Genomic DNA, 20829 nt, shown 5'->3' on the forward strand with positions numbered 1-20829 from the left:
CATGAAATACAACTATTTAAAAGAAGAACAGTTATGATGTGGAAGGTTTTCCCCAGAAGGTTACTTATCTGCTCAGCCTTGAAGGATCACCAGCTGACCATCAGTTCCATGAAGCCTGCAGATGAAGCGCACGTCAGTGGCAAGAAAGCTCTAAAGTCTCTTGACACCCTAACTAATGCTTTAAGGGTAAGTGAAAGGTGCCTAAGGCTTTGAAGACTGGCCAGCTGGTCATATCCATGGCAGAATATAACCTATACAGCCTAGACTACTGCAACAGTGACGTAATGTTGAGCATTTATAGAAACTATTGCTGAAAAGTGGAAAAGTATTTATTTCCAGTCAAAGATTAAGATCTCATTCTACTATATATTACAAAATCATTTACAGCGCTTGGGCTGCCCTAAAACATAGAATACAAAAACCTTGGCTTATCTCAAGTATTTTGTTTAGTAAACTTTCTTAAGTGCAGAATGCCTAATGGAATGCATCCTCAGACTCCACAGCTGCCAATATAGAGAACTGCTACAACATGTAGCTCTTCTTCTAAGACAAATACTTAGAGTATCAGAACTGGATCTTGGATGTCATGAGGGTTTCCTGGCTGAGAATGCAGACTTGAAAGTGGCAATGTAGCCTTAAACTGACACCCAACATGAATACCTAGTTTGCTAGTAACCTTGTATCACATTTCTTGGATACTGTTTAAAAAAAAAACTCTCAAAAATTTAAGATCATGTAAGGATATCACCACATCCAAGTTCCTGTTTGATCAAAACCCATACTTGTGAAGAAGCTAAACTGTTTCATTGTCTGATAACATGGTACCATACATTACCTTTTTCATGTGCAGCAATGAAAGTTTTAATCTCCAAATGTAGGATTGCCACCTTTTGCCATGGTCAAAACCAGATTAACGGCACATTCCTCATACCACCCCTAACCCCACATACCTCCTCTCCGCTCCCCACCCACTCTACCCACATCCATGCACAATTTTGTGACATAAATGATCACAACAGGGGAAGCAGAATGTCTTCTTTTCCTGGTGATTGACCCAATCACATCATATTAGCAATGTTATTTTTTTAAAAAAGCAGATCCAAATCCAGATGGGAGTTCTACCAAAGTCCTGCATTCTGTTTGTTTTGCTAAACAGAATACCAGAGTTTGAACAGTTTTTCAAGACAACCAGACACTTGTTCTGATTTCCGGATTGTCCAGAAAAAAAATGTGATCAGGAAGAACCTATCCAAACCACTTCATCTTTAATCTTTTAATACCATTAAATGCACACTGAAATTCAGTCAAATAAAATAAATAAATGAATACTATAATAATAAAACTGTAATGAAGGCAAGTGTTGTTTTACAAGATGTATATCTAATAACAAAAAAACAAATTGGCAAGTCAATTTTAATGAAATTTTGTTATCTGAAATGAATAGTTGTACCCTCATTTCAAACAACTGAGATTCAGCTGGAGTTATTACTTTTTGTAAGCTGTTTTAAGGTTAATGCTATTTTACAGAAGTTTGAAAGTAGAAACTTTCTTATTGAAACATATTTCATTGTATAGTACAATACAGTAAATTCACATATTGCACCAGTAAAGGTGATATGTTTTCTTTTTAAAGGCACAATGAAGAATTTATGCTGTAGAATATTTAAAATTTAGATAAATGTTAGAAATGTCTTCAACAAGAAAGACATTAGTTTACAATGTTTTTTTTTTTTAAGGAAGCAAGCAGCTACCATAATCAAGGATGCTCTGAAAAAGAAAACCATAATTGGAATTATTCTTTTTTTTAATTTTAATGTCTTGTCTGAGAAGATAATGGGATGTTAAAATGGGATCATGTTGAAATTCTTAAGACTACATTTGGGGTCTTCAAAACAGCAAGACTAAAAGTGTGGACATGGGAATGTGTATTACGTCTGAAGAAATGGTAACACAGAGTATTCCATTATCTCAAAGGTGCTGTGAACTTTTAATTAGTACATATAAGAATGGGGGGGGGGTGGATGTAGGCAGAAGTATCCCCTGCAGTTAAAAAGCTTCAATGCCATTACAGTGAGTTAGGTGATGCATTAACGTGGCAATTTCCTGTTTACATTTCACAGCTGTATGATTTGCAGTTACAGGTTTAATATTTCTTAAGGGGAATCCTCAGTAATGCCGTATCCACTGCACTGCATTTAATTGGTAGTTTAAACCCCATGGACTGGGTCACATTGTACAGAGGGATAAAGCACTAACTGCATCCCAGATGACCTGTGTTCAGTTAGGGGCACTGGTGCTGGAGAAACCACAGGAAAAGGATGTGAGTACACAGCTGATGTTGGCTTGCCCTTCCTTGGAGAAGGGAGGCAGCCTAAAGGTTGACTGCAGTATACAGCATATGGGCCTGGCCGGCTCCTTGCTGTATATGCAGTGAGCTGCTCAATAGATTTAGAAGAATGCAGGCACTTCCCAAGTGCAGCAATCATGGAGCTGCCAAAACTGCCATGAGGCAACAGGAGTTACGGCACACTCTCTGGCTTGCAACAAAATGCTGCACCAGAATTCCTGATTTACCCACCAGCCTCAGACTAGAGTCAGTTGAGCCCAGGGGAAGTTAGGCAGGTCCAATAAAGATGCAGGAGAAGAAAATGAAACATGGGCTGGTTTGATGATGAGACTGGAAGAGCATACTGCCTTTTTTGGACTTGAGATACATGTGCAACAACTAAATGCTGAAATTAAGAAAGTCTGCTATTAGATGGATATTAATTAAATATGACATATGTCAAAGTCCAAACAATGACTCTGCTTTGCTTACCTCTTTCAATTTGTCAACATCGTTTGTGGACTGGAAAGTTTTGCTGAGCTCATTAACTTCATTTTCAAACAGTGTCCGAATTTCACTGAAACCAGTACTGACCGGGCCCATTAGTTCCTCCAGAATAGATGCAAGATATGGCTGGATGTTCTCTTGCAAGCATTTCTCTGCTGGGCTTGACACAGTAGCTAAAATATTATGTTACAACATCAGTAAGAGATTGAGAAGACCAATCAAGACTTGAGACTGAGAATATGTGATCACTTAACCCTAGATGACTTAGCTTCAATAAACATTTCAGACTTGTAAAGGTATAATAAACCTTGCAACCATTATACTCACAAAACAGCACTTCAGGATAAGAGGCACAGGATGGTAACCACACCTGTAACTGCATTTCTTAACTGAACCTTATTCACAGCTTTGGAGGTGAATCATTACCTTAAAGAAACATTTCCATACACAAATTCTAATAATAAGCAAACAGTGACTGGCTTACCCAAGGCATAAAGAAAAATTAATGAAAAATAACTGTAAACATTTGTGTGCTTAGGAAGTAAAATTACCTTAAGTACAGTAGAGTACTGTGGATACATTATGTGTTTATTAGGAAATACGATTAAGCCATTTGCTATTTAACAGATTATCTGGTGGCTAATGACTGTTAAAACAATCACAGGCCTAGTTTTTCAGTGAAAGCCACTGGCACAGGTGATTAGAGCTATGAAGCATTTCAAATGAAGTACACTTCTTCAATCATAATTAATTTCTAAACAAGAAGTAATAAAATTAACAAGCTTCTAACAATTTGAAGCTAGGATGGTAAATATCAAAAAGAAGGCAATCAACAATGTCTATGCTGTGTCTTTGGCGAGCAGTATGAATGTCAAAGCAGTACCTGTACTTCATTTTTTTTTGCTTCTCATCACACATCTCATTATTTGCTTCACAGGAACATGAAAGCAAAACTGCTGACCAATACAATACACACTGTAAACAGAAAAAAGGTTAAATTTGACATTTGCCTGGAAGACATCTTCAGAAAGAACCTAAACGATAAAAAGTAAGCAATACTGCTAACTTGCTTTTTTATCAGTCAGGAATGGATATTTCTGAAAAAGGTGTCCAGGTAACACATCTTTTAACCTTTATATGGCATTTACAGTATGTACTCTTAAACCAATTTTCTTTTGTTTCTAAGCAACAGATCAAGCAGCACCTGGCTTTTATTATAACCCCACATAAAGCAACTTACATTTCTATTATACATGAAACACACACACACACACACACACACACACACACACACACACACACACACACACACACACACACACACACACACACACAGAGTAGCACAATGTAAATCCAAACAAAATGTATATTGGCTCCAAGGAGCAGCTGTGTAAAACAGAAATCCAAGGAAAAACGAACTGCTGTTCCTCCACAGAGAGAGAGATACTCTTATAATTCCAGAACGAGTATAAACACCTACAATTTTTTACAAGTAAAATCCAGCACAAGTAGACAAATAAAATCACAGTATAACAGCAGAAAGTCTCTGTCTTCAACCAACAGAAGGATAAACGCTTTCGGCATTACCTTCTTCAGATCCTGTTGGTTAGCAAAACACACCCAATTCTTATTGAGTAACTGATCCAATCATATCCTTCCTTAGATTCCTGCCTCTTAACATCAGCTTTAAAGGAACCACACCATTAAGTGTGGGGTTCCTATCTGCTTGTAAGTCTGCAATCCATTTGGTTTCTGCTATTTCAGTTTTGTTCACCACCACTCACTTAAGACAGAGTCCTCTTTGGGCAGTTCTGTCCTGCTAAAAAAAAAAGTGTAAAATGGGAATTGTCCTGAGATTTTTTATTATATATATTTTATATTTTATTGATAGTTTAGACAAACAGTTATTCTGTATCTGAAACACCTAAAATGTTATAGAAACAGAATAAGCAACTAAAATGCTACAAGAATAACCCTATTTTTTAAAAAAAAAGGCAAGTTCTGTCCTTTTTGTACTGGTGAGTATGTTTTGGCCTGCAAAATCTGATGTTTGTACCAAAAATGTCCCACTTTGGGCATTTAAAAAGGTGGCAACCCTATGTTCACTACATCACTTCCTCTAGCATAGATTCACCATGGTGAGAGTAACAAAATATAACTGCAGAGGACAACCAATGAGTAATCATTTGCTTAGAGACAGCTTGACCCTTCTTAGACTAGACACAGAACAGGAAATAAACTGTTCAACTTTCATGAAGGGCTTAGTTCCGTTAAGGTGGTATCCGAGTTGCCTGTGCACATCCAAGGTATGTAGACTCTTCTCTCATTTGATTTTAGGTTTTGAAAGAAAATGGGGAGACTGGTGGCTAGATTCACTTTTAGCATGAAGGGAGGATTAGTGCATAAAACAACCTGGCCTTGTGGAAAATCAGATAAGGCTGGCTCACCATGAGAACCTGCAGCTCACAAACCCACCTAGAATATGTCATAACAATAAGCAACACAGTTTTCCAAGTGATGGACCTCAAATCAGCTTGAAAGGCAGGTTCAAAATGAGATAAAATCAATTTTTGAAGAACACAGTTAAGCTCTTAAGAAGGAGGAATTTGCTTTCAAGGGGGTCTTGAATGCAACACTCCTTTCATAAACTGTTTAACCACAAAAAGAGAGGAAAGAAGGGGATCCTTGGGCAGGCAAGCTGAAATGACTGCAAGATGCACCATGACAGATGCATAAGATGTGCCATTGTTGAGTAGCTTAGACAAATATTTTAAATCCAGATGCAGGATGGAGTGGATGGAAAAGAGTGTCAGGACTGATTTGTGACAGACAAGTACCAGTAAGAGTGAAAGGGAAGGTCTACAAGAAGGTAGTGAGACCAGCTATGTTATATGGGTTGGAGACAGTGGCATAAAAGGCAGGAGTTATTGCTGGATGTGGCAGAGATAAAGATGTTACGATTTGTACTGGGTGTGACGAGGGTGGACAGGATTAGGAATAAGTATATTAGAGGGTCAGCCCAGGTTGGAAGGTTTGGAGACAAAGCCAGAGAGGCAAGATTACGTTGGTTTGGACATGTGCTGAGGAGGGATGCAGAGTATATTGGGGAAAAGATGCTAAGGATGAAGCTGTCAGGTAACAGGAAAAGAGGAAGGTCTAAGATAAGGTTTATGGATGTGTTGAGAGAGGATATGCAGGTGGTTGGTGTGACAGAGCAAGATGCAGAGGACAGGAAGAAATGGAAACAGATGATCCGCTGTAGCGACCCCTAACGGGAGCAGCCAAAAGAAGAGGAAGAAGAAGATGGGTAAACAGCATACCGGGCCTTCTGATATTGGTTAGGCACCACCTAGAAAATCTCTTCCATTTGTAAACATAAGATTTTCTAGTTGCATGTTTTCTTGCCTCCTTCAGTACTTGCTGCACATCCTCATGGAACAAATGCCTAAAAGGAATCAAGTTAGAATCATCCAGGCTGTCATTGCGCTAAGTTTAGGTGTACCAGTCATCCCTGACACTGTGTGAACAAATCCAGAGTGTGAGAAAACTTCTGATAATTGCTCGTGACCAACTCCGTTAAAAGGGGGTCATCAGAATGAGTTTTGGTAATTGTTTCTGAATCTTTCGAAGTACATTATAAATCAGTGAAAAGGGAGGAAATGCATAAAGGAACATTCCCGTCCAAGGAAATGAGAATGCTTCTGTACTCCAAGCATGGCTGCAAGGATGTCTCAAATAGAATTTTTACAGCTATCTGTTTTGAAAGGAGGTGAATAGAACTATTTGAAGTGTTCCCCACATCTGGACCAAATCCAGGCAGACCTCTGTCCTGAGTTTCAACTTCTGAAGGTCCATCTAGGATATGCTGATACTGTCTGATACTACATCATGCTCTGATGGGATATATGAGACCTGAAGCATCATAGAATGCTGTAAGGCTAACTTCCAGGCCATCACTGCCAATCGACAAGGAGGGTATGACCTTGTACCCCCTTGTTTGGCCAGGTACCACATGAAGCTATTGTGTCTGTGACCAATAAAAGGGGACTCAGAGACCATAAGTGGTGAAGAACATTTAAGTTCTGAATCACTGCTAACATTTATTTGACATTTATGTGCTTTGTAGCGACAAAAGGACCCCATTTACCTTACAATAAAACTCCCCTGGACAATGTTCCCTATGCAAAACTGATGAGGCCATTTGGACTGACTGAAATGGGGTCTGGCGGGGAAAAGGGTAGGTCTGAACTGAGAGACATCTCATCCTTCCTCCACTGTAACTCACATTTCACAAAATCCAGCACTGGTAGCTGGAAATCCAAGGGAAGCAGGTCCTGGGCCCAAGGATTTTTTAAGTACCACTGAATTTTTCTCATGTGGAGTCTGACCAGTGGTATCATGATGATCACTGATACTATGAAGTCTACAGTTTTAAGACACTCTCTCGTGGAGTCAACTTCTTAGAAAAATCTCTGAAAAATGTTCTGAACAGTGAGGACTTTGTCTTCTGATTGAAAGGACATACGTTTTTCTGTGTCCATCATACATCCCAGGAAGAGAATTATTTGCGAGGGTTTGACACAGGACTTTTGTAGGCTCAACTTGCAGTTGAGAGCAATTTGAATGTGATGATAAACATTCTTCAGATGTAAATTCACCATGAAACAGTGATCTGGAAGAAGGGTTAGCACCATCTGCAGGGTGAGCATTTTGTATTTAGGTACAACTCTAACACCGGTCTCCATGATAGCTCCTTTCTGGCACCAAAAAGATTTTGGTGTAAAATCCTGTTCTTTTTCATCACTTAAATCAAAAACGTATGCAATAATCAGAATAATCAGTGCAGAGACTAGTTATATAACCCCTGCTTGCAACTTGTGAAGTAGTACCAGAGAGAACAGATGTGTCTGGCCTGGCAGGTGAGTAGGATTTCCCTGTAGTGAGGAAAATTTTCTGTTCACTGCTGAGTATCCTCAATGAATTAATCTCAGCACCCACTTGTCTGATACTATTTGTGGCCAGGCTACCAAGTTTAACAAAAGCCTAGGGGAAGAGGAAAGGATAGGAGGGACAAGAAGAAGGGACGGGATGCCCTGAGTCTTGGTATAAGTCATTCTTTAACATGGGAATGATCTTTTTTTGGGAAAGGAATCCCTTTTATTTGGTTTTGAAACATTATCTTCCTGCCACTTTCTGTTGGTACCCTGACTCTAGTTAGGCTGGGATTTTTGTTTGTCCTGCCCTCTGAAGTTGGACACCTTGTTAGGAAAGAACCTGGGAGTATGACATAAATTCAAAATTTAAAGCAATATTCAAAATCTTACATTTTAAATCATCTGAAAAATTCTGGGTATGTTGCCAAGCACACCTTTTCAGTATAATAGAAGCAGCTGAATTTCTAGAAATACTGTCAGCACCTTCCAAGACACTTCTCAAAGCATGTTTCAAAATCTGAGTCACATTAGAAATGATCTCATTCACATAACACTTCTGTTCAGCAGGAAAAGATACAGCAAAGCCACCTAAACTGCACATTGCAAAATAGATTTCTACACAAAGCCCTGATAACAGCTCTGATAATTTAAAATTCTAAACATTAAATTAGTAGACTGGGACAACTATTGAGATTATAACCAGAAGCCAATTTTATCCAGCACTGTAGTGTTAGAATACAGGACAGCATGCATCTTGCGTATGGACTGTTTAAGCATCTGGCAACGGGCAGGAGATTTTGCAGCATCCGCTGCAGGACTACAAGATTCAGTAACAGTTTCTACCCTACAGTGATTAGACTTCTGAACTCGAGTACTAGTCCTGGGGGGGTTGGAAACATAATAAGTTAATTTTTATTTATTTGTGCAATATATACTTACATATATTCCAAGTAAGTGCAATATTTATTTATTATATCCATAGCTAGAATTACTTAGCTCACTCAAGTGCAGTATTAGACAAACAACTTAGGCATTTCAATCTGTAGTGTTTTAGGGTAGTTAATTTTACTCAGGGGAGGGTATTCTTTTCATATATGCGTGTTGGTAAATGTCTCTGCTCTTTCTTGCGTGTATTGGGAGTAGTATTGTATTTGTTAGTTATGTTTATTCCTCTACTTGTATGTGTTGTTTCACTTTCCTTTGTAATCTCAAGAATTGAGCTGATGCATGAAATTTCATTTAGGCTAGGTGTGTAGTTCTAAATGGCAATAAAGTTTACTTTGACTTTGACTTTAGAAGACATGACTCATTAGAGTTGGCAGCTAGAAAAACTGCAGCTGGGTCAGCTGACAATGGAGCAAAGAGAGCTGCAAGGTCAGAATACAAGTTGTATTTCCTCACAGTCTTTTTAGGAACTGGTTCACTAGCCAAATGGATTTTACATGCAGTTTTATATACATCTCCTAAGGCTGGTAACAGAAGGAATAGCCAAAACATTTTGAATGTCATCCTCAATAAGATCATAAACTCTGCCAATTTCTGGCGTATCGCGAGACTTGTTCAAATCAAATACATCTCTAAACCTAACTAGGATCTGTGGAAAGGTGAATATTTACTTAGGTTTTTGAACCTGTTCACCTTCTGAAGAATCATACTGGAGTTTTCACTACTGTCTGCATCACAGTTCCCATAAAAACTGTGGCACTAGACTGATTTCTAGAGAAGGTAGCCTCACAGTAATTTTTGTAAGAGAATAGTCTCTGAAATTAGCTGACTGTAAAACACTCTTAGCTAAGGAAACCACATCAGCCCTATACATGGTATAAACCTTGTCCCGTGGTGAAGTTTCTGTTGCTCCTTACTATGAACTACACTAGAGGTTGAAATATCTGGGGTCAGAATATTACATCTGGAAAGGGGTCTCTTACTCCAGACCACTCCTGCACCTCTTGGGTTTGGTTCTCCCATACTTGAACCACGTACTGAAACAGCCCTGGAAGATGTGTCTGACCCCCATACCATAGAGAGCTGTGGGCTCACACCACAGGGTGATGGGGAAAAACGTAAGTGGTTTGCAGGTCGGCTTAAGGCAATAACAGATTCATGAACCATAGGCTGAGGCACGGTTCAGTTGAGTTTTTTTCTTTTTAGGTTTAACTGTATTTGTTGAGGGACAGCTGTATCATGATCCATTAAGTCAGGGGGGAAAACACCAGTCAGAATAATACACTGACACTATTAAGGGCTGAATAAGGGCAGCAATAATAGAAAATGTAAACTACGTATCCACACAGCAAATAGGCTAAACTGCAAAAAATATAGCAGAAACAGTTTAAACTGTCCTAAATCTTGTTCTACAATCTGCACAGTGTAGTAAACAACAGCACACACAGACACAGCACCAAGTAAAATTCGCTTGTCTAAACAGTGACAAACAAAAGAAAATTATGCAGTTACCATGATGATAGATCTGTGTTGTCTTGTTTTCGTCTGTTTCAACCCTTGGGTTTTCAGATCCTATTGGATCTGACATCATTACCTTTAATAAGCTGTGTATCCAGGGTTCTAACACCTCCCCTACCCATAATTCCCTTCACTTCCACTGCAATACATCAGATCGAGTTTGTTTGCCATAATCAAAAACTTACGCAATAATCAGAATAAATTATGTAATGTTACTTAGGTTATATGATATATAGCAATATATGTGAAGCATAATGTTTGTTAATTTTAACTTGTTAAAACAGTTTGATTACTTTTATATAAATGTAAATGTGCCTATGTCACAAGTGATAATTCAATAAAGGCGTTTAAAAAAAAAGAAGAAGTGGCCATGAAAAGAGAAACAGCAATTAAAGGCTGGTCAAAGACAAGGTCCCAAGTGAGGTCCATCTAGTCACAAGGAGCACTAGATTACAATATTGGAGGGGGAAAGGAAGGAGGAATGTTGAACCAGATGAAAAACAAGCGAACACGTATCTAGAGTTATGGTAAGTACGTAACTTTCAGTATAGAGAAGTGGCTGAATTTCTAGAAATAGTGTCAGCACCTTCCAAGAGTCACATTACAAAAAATCTCACTCATATAACACTTCTGTTCAGAGAAGCATATCCAATGCTGTCTGTTTTCATCCAATTTAACCTCTGGGACAGATTCCGAAGGTGCCAAAGTACCTGTGTGGTATCAAGGAAGGATATTCCTTAGAATGGTGGAGCCAAAGGATGCACGTGATCTGGACAGTACATATAGCTTGTAGTGAGACACAAAGGTATGAACAGACACATGTCGTCAGTCGGAATTCTGCAGAATGAGCTTTTTCTTATGAAGAGGTACTCCTAGCTTATCATAGACAAATGTTATACAGTCCCAAGGCCACCAACATAGAGTATACTTCGATACACTTTGACCCTGTTTAAGATTTGAGAAAGCAACAAACAGTTGATTGGATTTCCTAATGTCTTTAGTCCTATAGAAATAAAATCTGAGTTGTCTATGAATATAAAGTATACTCTCCTTTGTTACAAAATTTTGGGAAAAATACTGGCAGATTCATTGCCTGATTTAAGGTTCATTTTGGGTGCCACCTTTGGAAGAAAAGTGTGATTCATTCTCAAGGACACTGTATTTATGAAAAATCATATACAAATGTTTACAGGACAGTGCTTGCAACCTGGAAATCTTCCTAGTTGAAGTAAAGGCTACAGAAAAAACGGTTTCCAAAGAGAGAAATTTTAAGTTCACAGTGGCTGCTGGTTCAAAGGGAGCTTGAGTTAAGGCCTGTAGCATGATAGTAATGTTCCATAGAGGAACTGGATCCCTAATAGAAGGCCTCAATAAGAAGATTCCCTTAAGAAAGGCCTTAGAAATGTTTAGTGAAGCCATGGGAGTTTGATTGTGTCCAATGTGAAAGTGGAAAATGGCTGCCAAATCAAACTTGACTGTTAGAAAAATAGAACCCTTTTGGAAAAGCTCTGATAAGAAGTCCAGGATGAGAGGAAATAGTGCTGAGAAAGTGTCTATTCCCCTGGAAGATGCACAATTAGAAAACCTTTTTTATTTGCTATGATACAATTTTATAATAGCCCTTTCTCTCTCAGTGTGACCAGACCCATTGAACCCTGATGCCCTTGGAATAAGTGCCCTATGATAGATCTGAAGCATCTGTGAAAACCCCTTGGCAAGGAAGGTGAAGAAAAACAGGAATCCTAAAATTTAATGACATCTGGTCTTTCTACCAAGAGAACTCCTGGACAAAAGGCAGAAGGGGAAGTTTGAAAGCCCTAGTCAGACAATGTGTAGACCAAACTGACTTACGACACCAGTGTAGCTACCTCATATGATTTTTGGCCATTAGAACCACTGAAATCAATGAGGCTATGTATCCCAGAGCTCTATGAAACTCCTTAGTTGCTTATCATTTTCCAAGACAGAAGGGTCAGAAAGTAGTGCCTTAAGAATACTGCCTTGTCTTCTGGAAATAAAAAAAAACATCATTGACACAGTACTGATCCTGCAACTCAGAAATATTTATTCTGAGGCAGAATCAAGCAAGACTTCTTTAGATTTGAAGTGAACCCAAACCTGCCCATAAGGTCCAGTATAAATTTAAAGAATCATAAGAAGCTCTTGGGAAGGAGCCTGAATGATAAGAAAATTCTGAAAAGCTTGAAGCCTGCAAAAGGCAATTAATTTGGGTCTATATTAGAATGCCGAAAGTACACAAACGCGAATCCCTAAAGGCAGACACATAAACAGCAAACCGCAAGTACACCGAACGTCAATAAGCATGAAATTCAAATTATCGAATTGCCATAGTTGTCCACACCATTTTAAGTAAGGTAAAACATCAGTAGGAGATTCCCTTATCTGGTATAGCTCACTAATGTAAATGTGTAATAGTTAGTGACCTTCGGGTTAGAGTGCGGGTTAATGTAAGTGTATATGTAGTAATACATTCAACCTACACCTTAGGGTTAGAAGTAGGGTTAAGTTAAGTGCATATATAGTAATACAGTTGTGTAGCTGAATAGATACGTAAATTACACTTTTCCCATACTTGGGTGTTGTTTGTTTATATTCACATACATTTGTGTGTAATGCACGTTTAATTAGGATATGGGATATATGGGTGAAGTGTACTTATGGGTGAAGTGTGGATTATTTATTTTGTTTGGGTAGGCAATGCATAGCGGGCGGTGGAGTTGGCCAACTATAGCAATTCAATATTTTGAAATTCGCGCTTACACACGTTCGGTGTTCTTGCGGTTCACTGTTTATGTGTTGGCCTTTCGGGATTCGCATATGTGAGGTTTCGGCATTCTAATAGAGACCCATTCATTTCAGGAGCTAGACACTTTGTGAACAGTCTTGGGGCAGCAGAAAGACCGAAGGGTGAAGCAGAAAACTGAAAGTTATATGGAGAATCATAAAAGCGTAAGTAATTCCTGAAAAGTGAATAAATAGGATTACAGAGGTAAACATCTTTAAAATATTGTCACCATGTAATCTTGAGGAGTAATGAGCAGGGGTAAAGAGTGAAAAGTCAGCACTTTAAAACTTGGAACCTTCAGGAAAATGTTGAAAAAGGAAGTCTAGATGTTTCCACCTGACATAATTCAAGTGCAACTTGGACAATTGGATGGGAACAGGAAATTCATCCTTGGTTTGGTACCTATGTAAATGCTTCATCTCTCAGGGCCCTGTGTGTAAATGTTTCATCTCCCAAACCCCTGCTTACACTCATCAAGGGTATCAGAACTTGTCAGAGATTTGGGATGCATGGCTAGGCTTAAAAAGGCCTTGGTGGTCATTAGACTAGTAAACACTTATGAGAATCAGCAACATACAGGAATAGAAACCAGTGCTTAGAAAATACAGAGGAACCACTTCTACTGTACCTTAAGAAATAAGGTCTTTAAAAAGGGCAGAATAAGATGGATCTGGCTTGCAGGAGGTGTTGGAATCCTTGAAAGATAAGGACAATATTTCCAAGACTTTTTGTTTCCTTTTAGAATAATGCATAGGATCCATTTGCCTGAGGTGATCATCTACCAAACTGGCAAGGCAAGGTAACGTCTCCAAAATAAAGGAACCTGAGAAAAACCAAAGTGGGGAGAAATTGCAAGAGGAGGGCAACAGTCACAAAGGAAGTGGCTTATCCAGAAAAGAGGGATTTAAACCTCTAGAAGTAGACTGAGACTGCTGCTGGAATCTTCTTCTCAGAGTTTTCTTTCTCCTTTGAGTAGATTTCAGGTCCTTATGAAGAAATGTGTCAGTTTTAGAAGGGTAGTTTCTCTGAAACATAGGTGCAGGAGAAAGAAAAGTTTTGTTTCAAATCTCACATACCTTTACCCTTCTCTTACAAAGACTTGAAAAGCTCAGCAGCTATAGAACAAAAATATGATGCCTATTTAAGGGAGAATCCAAAAATGTTATCTTAACATCTTCAGGCCAAAGATGAAGTCTGAGCCAGGAAAATCTTCAAAGAATTTAGCAAGTGGTAGTAGCACTAGAAGAGGCTCCTGCAACATCATAACTACATTTAATGAAGTGCCTAGCCACTAGAGTGATAGAATGTAGTACGGACACAGCAGAGGACTTAGCCTTGGAAATCAAAATCCAAGACTACCCTGCCCAAATTACCCCAAATAGACAAAAGGTACCTAATCATACGGGTCTGACAATTAATAGCTCTAAAAGCTAAAATGGCAGAAGTATAAACATTTTTGCTGTATCTATCAACTGCTCTAATATACTTATCAGCAGGCAAAGCATTAGAAGAAGAAAGGATCTTAGAAGGCTCTCCAGTGGAAAGAGTAATAACAGGAGGATCCAAAACTGAATTCTTCTACAGAAACTTCACGTAGTGTGGCTCCTGGTAAAATATGTCAAGCTTCTTAGGAGCTGGAGGTTGAGACTCAGGATTATGGGAAGCAGAAGAGAAAGTACCCAGCCAAACTTCCAAAACAAGGGAAACAGCAGAAGGTCTAGGCTCCTCCATTTCCAGAAGAGCCTAGTATTTCTTATGGATGTTTGGCAAATGAGAACCCTCCCAATCAAAATGCGGCATCATCTTAACAATGGTATTCATAAAGGAAAATTCTTCCATAGGGGAGTCAGGAGATAAAGTATCTTCTTCAACAAAAGCAAAGGCAGAAGGAGAATGTATTTGGGATAAATAAGCTACAGACTCGTTCCTATCTGAATCAGAATCCTCCGCATTCTCAGAATTTTCCCTAAAGCTCTTAAGGGCTAAAGATCAAGAAAGAGGTGAGATAACAGTGGCAGAAAAAAATGAAGGTGGTTTAAGGAACATAACTGTTTTAAATAGACCCTGTGTGAAATTCAGTTTTCTTGCTGTGGATCCCTCATAGGAGCAGGAGAAACTGTATGTTTTGTCTTTTGTTTCTTCTTTGCCCCTATGTCTGCCATAACCAAATGTGGAGTCTCTGAGTCCTGACCTAAATCAAAATACCTGAGATCTCTTCCCTAACCAAGATTTGAAGTATCCGGGCCCTCTGAAATAAAAACCCATGGTTCCTCCTTCTCAACCAAACTGGATGTCTGGTTGGACATGATGGATCAGCCTCCAATGGTGTCATGATAATGGCAGCAGCAGCAACAGCAGAAACAGATGGACATTTTGTGGACTGCTCAAAAACACAAAGGAAATATTCAGGTCACACTCCACAGAGAAGTCTCTACACTAAGCTTCTTAGACATCTTCTTCATCATCAAAGGGATACCGGCAGTCAAAGGCTCAAATGCCATGTTACCCTGAGCAAAGGTCTTAAGCTTCTAAATCTCAAGCGAGAGTTTCAAGGAAAAGAGATAACTACACAATGTCTTAGGAATGAATGCCTGACAACCAGAGCAATCTCTGTAAAAGTGCTCAGGAACCAAACAGAACATTTAGAATGGTGATCTCTGTGAAGTATCTGCCTCCCACACACACATTTCCCTCTCTTCAAAGACATGTACAAAACTTTAGGTAATAGAAAAAAAGAGGAGAAGGGTTCCCAATGCAGACACGTATCTGCTCAGTGGCAAAAGAAGAGGCACAAATTGTACGGCTGACTAACCAATGTTGAAGCAAGAGTTCAGGACTTGACAAATGGTAAAAATGTTCTGAGGTAGTGTGTGTTCATATGCCCTATATGTATCCCAGCATAGGCTGGAACTGAGATAATTCATTAGACATAAGGCACTGGGGGAAGGCTCTCAGGAGTTGGGATGCTGACAGGATGTGCGTCTATCCTTGGCAGGATATCCCATGGTTTATTAACATGAAGCAGTGACTAAGGAAGGACATCTGCTTTTCTCAATTCCTTATAAACAAAACTCTGCCACTTTATGTAGGAATGATTCTTTGGCATAATGAGGATATTTTTACGAGAAGTGAAAATGAATGAAATAATCTGAGTTTGCAGTGATTTTAAGAGCCTAATCAGCATTTCAAACTTAGAAAGTTGCCTAGTGCTCAGGAATGAGGGAATACTAGAAAACTGCAAAAGGCAAGAACTGCATTAAATTGTCTACAGATGTTCCAAATGTGACACCAGTTTGGCTTGATCCCCCACAAGGTGAATGGCCTGTCAAAAAAACAGACATTAAGCTAATGGTTTCAAGCTGGGGCAATCAACTGTAGAAAAGCATGGTGGATCTTGTCCAGTGGTGAAGGAAAAGTGACTCAAAAATTTTTAAATATGGATGCTAAGCCTTTTATATAGAACTGTTATAATGAACTTATTGTAAATTAAACACTTTTAGAATGTTTTCTTTTTCTTTTAAGAGAAGACAGAGACTTTGCTATATTAACTAGAATAAGTTCACTTAATGAACCAATTAACGCTGTAAAAAAGGAAGGCTGAGGAAAGCCTCTGCATAGTGCTTTTTGTCCTTATTGGAGGAGAATTTGATGTCCAGAGCAGTTTCTCTGCAAGACAGACAGAACAAGTAAAGGACAACCTGGAAGAAGACACCAGAAGGAAGATTTAGATTATTCATGTTACTGGAATCCAGAAGAGAGACCTATTGAATGCCTCAGAGGAAGAGAGAGAGAGAGACAGAGAGAGACACACACACACAGGTATGTAGGACTGTACTGAAGAAACCTCCTAAGAATGTTTTGTTAAATCGTGAAACTTTTTCTTTTATTTCGAGAAAAGCCTGTATTTTCTTCATTTCTGTATGATGCACCACGCAGTTCTTTAAGCCTGGTGCCTCTGCTACAAGTTGTAAAGCTTAAAATGGAATATGAAACATTGAATAACTAGGAAACTTTACATCCAGATATTCTCTTTTAAGGCACGCTACCTTTATAAAAGATTTGAGCAGTATCAGTATTAAAACGGAATGCATAGCTTTAGTCTGTATGCCACCCAATAATCTGAGATACTTTTGTCACTTAAGTTTCCGTGATATTGCACTGTGAAGGAAAGGTTAGTCTGAGTATCCCCACTCTTTACTAAATTTGCAGGATGTTTATGCACACAGGATACAGGAATACTGTTAAAGTGAAATTATACCATGTTAGAAGTGATGTACATGGAAATTACATGCAACCATTATTTTTCTAACTTTTCCAGTGAACTGTTATTTAACTGCAGTATCTTATGTTATGTTACACCATTTCACTGGGACAGTCTGAAGGATGACTGCAGTGTAGACTTTCTAAAATTGTACTTTGCCTTGTAATACCATTTTGCGGTAACCAGAGAGCACCCAGGAGGGCTGTGTGAGAAACATATTGACATATTATCTCATATTGTGAAGCTTTCAACAACTCTTGTCAATAGAAATATTCAAGCACTGTTGTGATAGGAACATTCTGCAATACATGATGTCTGTTAGTATGACTGTATAGCACCTGTTCTCTGCCTGTTTATCCATATACACACACACACACATATATCTATATATATCTATATATCTATATATATATATATATATATATATATATATATATATATATATATATATATATATATGTCTATATATATATATATATATATATATATATATATATATACACACACACACACACACACACACACACACATATATATATATATATATATATATATATATATATATATATAGATAGATAGATATAGATATTTGTCGTTAGACTAGCTTTGGAGTAAGAAGAGTGCACTTTTGAAGGTGAAAACTATAACCCCATTTAAGACTGACACCCTGCTATGATACTTTGAGGTCACATGCCTGCACATCTCTCTACCCTCACCATAGTGACAATATTCAGTTTATTACCGGAAATAGCATTAACAGAAAAACTTAGAAAGTATGCAAATACATATAATGGAAAAGTACAAAATAAGCAATTCAGTAATGACTCAAAAGGTTTTATTGAGAATTGGAAAGTAAAACAAAAGGAATACAAATACCACAAAAACGAAAAAATAATGACATTTTGGAGATGTACTTATGAAGACTCTTCTGAACATAACAAATATACTGAATGAATAGAAGAAATAAAAGAAACAGTAAGGAGCTCTACCGCAGAGGATATGAAATGGGATGAAGTAACAGCCAGAGAAATTGATACAAAATTAAGAAAAGCTGCAAATGGAAACCCCAGGCTAGATGCAGTACCGAATGGCTGGTTAAAGATGTTAACATCTTTACACACAGATTAAGTCATGAGCAACAATTACTTATATGCACATTCCAAACAGACACCAACCTGGTTAACAACAGGAAAAAACAATACTGCTCCAGTTAACAGTGAACCTGCAAACCATCCTAAAAACTAAATATCAATAGCTTGATTTCTGATAACATACAAATTATATACTGTAATTGATCTACACAGAGTTTAAAATTATTTAGGAAAAAAACAATTATGGCAATAGAACAGAAAGATAATAAAAGAAAAGGAATCTAGAACAAAGGAATATTTATTGCTAAACAAACCCATAATAGAGAGTTTTAAAAAAGAAAGCACAACTACAACCTTCTCAGATGATATACGAATGTCATTTGTTCTTGATAATAAATAACATTTAAGAAAGAGAGCTGCAGCACCAAGAAAATATTAACCTGGGACAGGAATGTGACATAAAGGAACTTGATCAGCATGGAGTGTATAAATACTTGAGAATAGATGAAGGGTCAGCAATAAAGCATGGGCAAATGACAATATAACTCAGTAAGAAATACTTCAGAAGACTAAAACCGCTACTGAAAACTGTCTTGACACCTAGGACTAAAGTTCATGCTATAACTCAAATTGAACTTCCTGGTGTAACTTACAGCTGTGGAGTAATTGGCTGCAAACTGACTACATGTATAGATCCGCAGTGATGGGACTGAACACATACCTCTGACCTCACCAGATCCAGATATACTGAACATTTTAAAACAATAGGAGAAGAAGTCTAGCATGACGTTTTTGCTTGGTTTAGCAGACGCATTTCAAGATCAATTGAGAATGCAAATCAAACCAGAAATAGACAAAAATCAGACTGAATGTGACAAAAAACAAAAGAAAGTATATAAGGAAGGGAATCAGACAAGAAGAAAAAAATACTGGAAAGTGCACAAATAAAATGGCAAGTACAGAGATGTTCTGGAACAGCTTCATGATGACTATGATTTGACACAGGCATGGTTAAGGAGAGGTGAACTTAAACTAAAAGATGAAATGCTAATAATGGTGGGGGAGGAAAGATGGTGGCCGTCCTGTGAACACCATGGCAGAGCGAGTCCAATAAAAACAGCAGGGACATGGCAATTAAATCAGTTCAAACACAGTCAACTAAGCTCCAAAATGACTTTAAAGGTTAGCTAAACCACTCACTAACCAGAAGGCTTCAAAAATGCTGAAAAAAAAAAAAGAAAACAACAAACAGATAACCATAGAGACTTACCTCCAAGGTGCAGATGACTTCCCAGATGAAACTCCGATGCAACGGTCCGCAACATCAAGGAGCCATACATTACCAAGGGGACTATCAGGATGGCAAATGAAACTGATGCCATGGACTTGCAAATATTTAAATCTAAATTATCAGCTATATCCACTCCAGAAAAGGAAATTATTTCCAAATGACAGAGAACTTCCAGACAACTGGAAGACCAAAAGGGCACGAGTAAACCAAAAGCGGAAGATTTCCTGGATTAGGAAGACTTCAAAACAATGTTACAACCATTACAAACAGTGATTCAACAACTACTCAACCAACTGCAAACCTTTGGTAACATAATGAACCATACAGCGTACAGATTAGAAAAAAAAAAGAATCTAAAACATTTGAAAAAGAACTAAAAATAAACCAGATATTAGAAACATCGCAGTCTAAAATTATTCAGGAACTGCAACAAAAAATTCTAGACCTAGGTGCAAGAAGCAGAAGAAACAACATTTTGGTACGAGGAATACCCAAAAAATACAAACAGTCAAAACTAACCAAAGTTTTACACAAATTATTGGCTGCCTCGTAGAAAAGCAGGCCGAATCCAATCATAACATTATTGAGAGAGCACATCATGCACTAAGAACACCGCTGTCACAAGATAAACCGAGATGGGTATATATGAGAGTCTTAAATTACCAAGATGCCTTTAAAATCTTATCAGCTGTCAAATTGAAAAAAGGCTCTAACATGAAACATGAACAAAATTTCTTTCGCCCAGGATTACCATACCAAATCAAACAGGACTGACAGAGACTGTCACTATTTTTGCATTTTTGATTGCAAGGAGGATCAAGTTTCAGATGAGAGATCCTTCTACTTTGGTATTCCAGGAGAAGGGAAATAAATACTCTGTGGGGTCACTTAAAGATACAAAACATGCCTTCATAAATGCTTTCAACAAGATACCTGAATAAAGTTTGACTGTTGAACCATTATAAGAAGATCATAAACCAAATACTAATAGACATACTGGTAATGGTGGAAAGCAAACTGTGTTAACCAAAGAACTGTAAATCTGGGACAAAATAATATATGTAATGTGTTTTGTATTTTGATGTTATCTGGTTTTACACTCTTAATGATTGTGTGGTCGCTGGGGTTCTGTCTATACATGATAGTGTTT

General features: G+C 38.0%; 1 protein-coding gene across 1 annotated transcript in view; it reads right to left on the bottom strand.

The window, feature by feature from the left end:
* NIBAN1 (niban apoptosis regulator 1) overlaps positions 1-20829 on the bottom strand; it is a 2689070-nt gene that overhangs the window by 462575 nt on the left and 2205666 nt on the right. The window contains exon 9 of the mRNA XM_044085307.1: positions 2819-3006. Within this exon, the coding sequence (XP_043941242.1) occupies positions 2819-3006 (188 nt within the window). The remainder of the gene's footprint in view (positions 1-2818; positions 3007-20829) is intronic.

Source organism: Protopterus annectens, chromosome 10.part0, assembly GCF_019279795.1.
Source record: "Protopterus annectens isolate FY-2018-M chromosome 10.part0, PAN1.0, whole genome shotgun sequence".
NCBI lineage: Eukaryota > Metazoa > Chordata > Ceratodontiformes > Protopteridae > Protopterus > Protopterus annectens.